At 55.5% G+C, this 5,862-nt stretch overlaps 1 protein-coding gene across 3 annotated transcripts in view; it reads left to right on the forward strand.

Annotated features, from left to right (window-relative positions):
• The first annotated feature begins 305 nt into the window (after nucleotides 1-305).
• TMEM161A (transmembrane protein 161A) overlaps nucleotides 306-5,862 on the forward strand; it is a 9,831-nt gene continuing 4,274 nt past the window's right edge. For 2 of the 3 annotated variants that reach the window (XM_029215756.1, XM_029215758.1), the window contains exons 1-6: nucleotides 306-348; nucleotides 3,210-3,313; nucleotides 3,745-3,825; nucleotides 4,213-4,310; nucleotides 4,423-4,579; nucleotides 5,426-5,577. In XM_029215756.1, the coding sequence (XP_029071589.1) occupies nucleotides 346-348; nucleotides 3,210-3,313; nucleotides 3,745-3,825; nucleotides 4,213-4,310; nucleotides 4,423-4,579; nucleotides 5,426-5,577 (595 nt within the window). In that variant the 5' untranslated portion in view covers nucleotides 306-345. Of the gene's footprint in view, nucleotides 349-3,113; nucleotides 3,314-3,744; nucleotides 3,826-4,212; nucleotides 4,311-4,422; nucleotides 4,580-5,425; nucleotides 5,578-5,862 lie in introns of those variants that run through there. The other variant, XM_029215757.1, reaches the window with a different exon arrangement.

Below are 5,862 nucleotides of genomic sequence, written 5' to 3' on the forward strand. Positions count from 1 at the left end.
CGCTCAGAAATCCCCAGCGGGAGACAGTGATTGGTTGAATAAGTGTATTCCACTCAAACGTGAGAAATACGTGCAGGTGAGGAGACTGAGACTCAGAGACACCGGTCACCCTGGGGTCCCAGAGACCCCGGTAGGAGCTCGTTGAGCAACTTTGAACTACAACTTCCGGCATGCAATGCGAGAGACTCCTTGTCCTCCTGATTTGCCCCCCCCCCCCCGGCTCCAAGCCTGACGATTGGTTGGGTGGGCTGCTTGTCAGACCAAAGTCTGGTTGATTGGTCGAGTTCCGAGCGGGGCTCCGAGCTCCAGGCCCATGGGTCCCGGCACAGCGCTCCAGCAGGCAACATGGTAAGCCGGCAACTCTTAGCATGGGGGCCCCTGAAGGGCTAGGGGTTCCGCCGAGGGGGGTCCGGGGAGACACCGAGGAGACCGGGATCCCATTGTGGGCACTGAGGTCTCTGAGGGATTTGGGATCGCGCTGAGGGCCGTGTTTCCCTGTTTGGGGTCAGGGTCTCACTGCGGGACCTATGAGGGGGTCGGAGGTTGTACAAGGGAACTGGAAGGCCTTGAGTGTTCTGGGCTTCTGACAAGTCTCTGGGGGGCCCTCTAGGGGCCTGAGGTCCTGCTGAGGGTGTCGTCCCGTGGAGGGTACTGGGGATCTGAACACCTTCGGAGCCCCGTGAGGGAGATCTGGGGTCCCCCGGGGCCCACTCTGGGGATGGTGTCCTGCGGGAGCGTGGGGGCCACGCCGACACGGTCCATTGGGGCTCCCTACGGGTGTGGGGTGTGCCGAAGGACCAGGGAGAATCCTGAGAGGAGGGGGCCATGCGGAGGGGATCTGGGTGGGCTCAGGGCGGGGGAGGGTCCCAGAATTGGAGACAGCACAGTTGGAACCCTCAGGTCTCACGTAGTTCTGGGTCCAACCCATTGAGTTTATTCTTAAAGCTTAGCCTGGCCCCTGTGGGTCAGGCTGGTGCTGGGCGAGGGCGGAGACCCCCCAGCCCCTAGGACTGGACAGAGGGAGAGACAGGATGGAGGGGCCAGGAAGGCGGCCTGAACTTGCCTGGGGTGGGGGGTGACCCCGAGGAGGGGCGCTGGAGGTGGGTCTGAAGTAAGAGCATTGATGCAAGGGGCTGATGAAAGTGGATGTCGTTCCAGGGTGCGGGATGTTGTGGGAGGTGAGGGGAAGGGCTCTCGGAAACGGGAGGGAGGAAAGTCGCATTGATGTTACTTAGCAGGATTCTGGGATCACAGATCCAGGGAAGAGCTTTGAGCAGAGGAGGGACATGGGCTGATGGGATGCTTCAGAGATCTTTGGAGATCTGCAGAGCGTGGACCCTAAGACTGGAGGCTGCTGGGGGTGGGCGGTGAGAAACATCCCTGGACAGACCTCGGGAGCCTTAGGTGGAGGGATGCATGTCTTCCCTCCTTCCCTTCTCTTCCTTCTTCATCCTTCCTCCCTCTTCTTCTCCCTTCCTCTCTCTCCCTCTCCTTCCTTTCTAACGTCCTTCCTCTCCAAGTGCTGGGATCGCAGTTTGAACCATGGGTCTCCTCCCTGGGAGGTGTCCAAGGGTAATGGGGTCAGCGATGGAGAGCCCGGGGGTCTGGGAGGGTCTCTGAGACCCGAATGGTTGGGCGCAGAGGACGCCGGGGGAGAGAGCCAGGCAGTGAGGCGGGTTGGTCCTGAGCTGGGTCCGCCTGGCCTTGTGGGCTGAGGAGCGGAGTTGGACGTTTACTATGAGACTGGGAAGGGCCTGGGCTGCCTGGAGGAGCCGAGAGCAGTGTCCATGGGAGTGATGGGTGGGTGCTGGGGCCTCCAGGGAAGGGCCTGGAGGAGGCATGGTCTGCGAGCTCGGCAGAGAGGTTCTGCCAGGGGATGATGGGTCACAAGGGAGAGGTGTCTGGAGAGCCAGGGAGACTGGGGAGCAGCTGCTGGGAGGTGCTGGGTTTCCAGGGAGGAGTGGAGGAGGGGTCCTGGGAGGAAGGGCGGGGCCGCTTTGAGGGGCCCAACTGTGCTCTGGGTCATTAATGCCTGCTAGCCAGTCTGCACTTGGGTGGGGGGAGGGTGAGCAGTGAGACCAGAAAGATGACGCCCCACCTCATTACTGAAAAAACGTTCCTGGCCTCAGTTTACAAGTCACAGCATAAAGAAAATATCCTATTAGTCTTTTATTTTAATGATGGATTTCTCAGCAGTCATTCTGAATTACAGTGCTAGGCCCGATAGCCATCACATTAGAGCTTTCCCTATTAAATTTAGCTTATTTTTGCCTGATTAAAGGATAATTTTAACAATTAGTTTTAATATTAATGTAATCTTTATTTCATTTTAGTTGTTAATACCATAATACTAGCAGACAGCCCTCCTGAGCACTTAATTTTACATAATTACGAAAGCAAATTGGTATTTACTGCATTCAAGCAGGAAAACCCAGCTTCAGACTGATTACCAAAAACATTTTTTCTAAAACGTTTTAAAATAAGTATATGAAAATGTGTTATGAATTGTTGTTTAAAAGTTTGTTAGTAGAACTTGGTAAGAAAATTCCTAATTAAAAAAAGTCATCCCACTCAAATGTGTAAGTCTTTATCCTGAAACAGGTAGTGGGCCAGAAATAGATCGCTTTCCTCCTTGGTTGATTACAAAGGGAGGGAGAGGGAGAAAGGGTGACTTCAATTATCAGGGATAATTTAAGATGGGAAAGACTTGGGGGACAGAGCCACCTGGGTGAACGTTGAAACTACAAGCTCACCTGAGACACAGTTACAAAAACTGCATCTGTGGGACCGTGGGAGAAGAGCGCTTCCACTGGGTGTGCCCGGCTCGTTGTAGGTCCAGAAGGTGGTCGTGAGAGTACACGAAACAAAATAGGAAGCACCCCATTTCCAGATGAGGAAAACTGAGGCTTGGGGAGATTTAAATCCTTAAATCCGTAGCACAAGGAGGAAAGCGAGCCCCAGTGTCTGCTCCAGCACGTGCTCTCCGCCGCCCCACACCCCAGCCAGGTGGTGGGGAGGGACGTGCGTTTTGCTGGGGCTCGCAGGGTTGGGTCTGAGCCCACCCCAGGACCTTTCCCCAAGAAGCAGCTTGAGCCAGGGTGGCCCTGCCTCCACAACCTGGCCCCAGAGTCTCTATAAATAGACGGGCTTCCGAGGCGGGAGCTTGTGATCCTCTGGCTGGCACTGCCCTTCAGGTTTCCTCCCCGCAGGCTGTCCTTGGAGTGCAGCTGGTGGTGACGTTGCTCACCGCCACCCTCATGCACAGGCTTGCGCCACACTGCTCCTTCGCGCGCTGGCTGCTCTGCAATGGCAGGTGAGCCACACCCCCTCCCCGGGCGGTGGGCGGAGCCCCTAAGGCCCCGCCCTCCCTGGTTTTTCTCCTAGCCCCGCCTCAAGCCCTGAAAGGTGAGGTTTTTTTGTTTTGTTTTGTTTTGTTTAAAACAAACAAACAACTTTGTTGAGATGTAATTGACGTACAGTAATCTGCAAATATTTGAAGTACACAGTTGGATCAATTTTGACAGATTGTACACATCGCTGAGACCATCTAAATACTCAGAAGAACAGCTGCTTCCCCCACTCCTGCTCTCCTTCATCCCTACTCTAGCTGTAGATCTGTTTCCCGAAACTCTTTTTGTCCCGGTTTGGGTTTCGGACCCTTTCTGAGAATCTGGTGGAAACTGTGAACTCTCTAGGGCAATTCACATGGCAGTTCCTTTCCTGACTGCCTGTCTCTGCCCTTAGTCTCTTCCGATACAAGCACCCTTCCGAGGAAGAGCTTCGGGCCCTGGCGGGGAAGCAGAGGCCCAGAGGCAGGAAGGAGCGGTGAGTGAACCCCCAGTCTTAGGTAAGTGGCTCCCTTCCAGGGGAGGCCATGAGGGCACAGGGCCTTACCTGCCCACTTCCAGGCACTGCTCTGGGCACAGGAGAATTGGGGACACCCCAGGCTGAGGAGATGGTCACTGTCATTCACTGGTTGCCTCCAGTTGGCGTCTAATGCTTATTGGAAGTTTGCTGTGGGCCAGCCCTATGGGTGGGTGGTGGCCACCACCCTGGCATTCAGAGGACACCCAGGCTGGGGGAGAAGGTACCTCCTAGGCCTCCTGTGCTCTGAGGGTGACATGGTAGAGCCTCTCAGGCTGGGGTGGGGTGGACTGCCAGGGGAGGGGAGGATGGAGGATGCTGTTCTGACACATTCCCCCCTCCTCCCAGGTGGGCCAATGGCTATAGTGAGGACAAGCCATTATCCGTGCCTCGTGACACCCCTTTCCAGCTGGAGACCTGTCCCCTCACAGCCGTTGATGCCCTCGGTAACAGCTGGGTCCCCAGCTCCCCTGGCCCTTGGCTCACACCTTGGTGGGGTTGGTGGGGGGAGCATCCTGGACGGGCTAAGCTGGGGACTCAGCTGCATCCTCCCCACAGTCCTGCGCTTCTTCCTGGAGTACCAGTGGTTTGTGGACTTCGCGGTGTACTCGGGTGGTGTGTACCTGTTCACAGAGGCCTACTACTATGTGCTGGGCCCGGCCAAGGAGACCAACATCGCTGTGTTCTGGTGCCTGCTCACCATCGCCTTCTCTATGTATCCTTCCTCTTAGCTCCCCAGGTGGGGAAGGTGGAGGCGTGTGGAAGCTGGACCCCAGGCTCCTTGTCGCCCCAGAAACTCAGTGGTGTAAAGCAGTCACTATTTTATGTTTGCCTGGGCCAGGGCTCAGCTGGGTTGCCTCATATCTGCTCCAAGTGGGCTTGCCTTTCAGCGGTCTAGAGCAAGCTTCCTCACCACAGCGGCCAGGAAGGAAAAGGCGGCACTGCAGGCCTCCTGAGGCTTTGCCTGAAGTCGGTCCACCCAACCCCTGTCCATTCTCTGGGTCAAAGCAACTCAGCAGTCCAGAACAGATGCAGGGGCTGGCAAAGAGACGTCCCTTCTGTAATTTTTTTCAGAAGCTGCATAGAGAGCAGAGGCAAAACTGTAACTCTGAGGACCCAAGTCAGAGACAATGTCCTTGTGGAATGGGCTTGCAAAGAAGGGCAGATTGGAGATAGAGACTGGTATCTCTTTTAGCCTCTCAGAGGAACGGGAAACTCAGGAGCTGTGAATTCAGCCAGGAGGCTGAGTGAGTCAGGGAGACTTGACCTCCTGACAGACAGACAGACAGAGACAGAGTTGGCCATTTCTAACTGACCACGGGCAGTGTGATGAGGCCAAGCTGGAGGCCTGGCTCAGGACCGCCTGCTCGCTGATGACACAGGCCTGAACAGCAGTAAGCCTCGTGTCCTGGGCTTGCCCGGCAGCTCACTCCTCTGCTCCCAGGACTCCAAGCCTGAACTTCCATGTTAGTGCTCTGGAGTTGGGGGGTCACTGGTTGGGGGTGGTGGATGGGGGAGGGGTCACTACAGGCACTGGAGGCCTCCTTAGCCCTGCCCCCAGCAAGGTGTTCCTGACCGTGACCCGGCTGTACTTCAGTGCAGAGGAGGGGGGCGAGCGCTCAGTCTGCCTCACCTTCGCCTTCCTCTTCCTCCTCCTGGCCATGTTGGTGCACGTGGTGCCGGAGGAGACCCTTGAGCTGGGCCTGGAGCCAGGTATGTGCAGTCTGGGGCCTGGGGTTTAAGCCTCTGGGTTATTGCTGTCAGTGTTTACGTATTTTGAGGCTAATTGACGAGGTGTTTACAAGTTTAAAATTGCTACGTCTTCCTGGCAAATCAGCCATTTTTTTCATGATGTATGGACCCATTTTGATTCTAATAATACTTCCATCTTAGTCTAGTTTGTCTGGTATTAATATAGCCTTTCCAGCTTTCTTCCTTCCTTTCTTCCTCCCTCCCTTCCTTATTTCCTTCTTCCTTTTTTTTTTTTTTTTTTTTTTC

The sequence above is a fragment of the Monodon monoceros genome, unplaced genomic scaffold (genome assembly GCF_005190385.1).
Source record: "Monodon monoceros isolate NGI ecotype Baffin Bay Population unplaced genomic scaffold, NGI_Narwhal_1 Super_Scaffold_12, whole genome shotgun sequence".
In the NCBI taxonomy this organism is placed as follows: Eukaryota; Metazoa; Chordata; class Mammalia; order Artiodactyla; family Monodontidae; genus Monodon; species Monodon monoceros.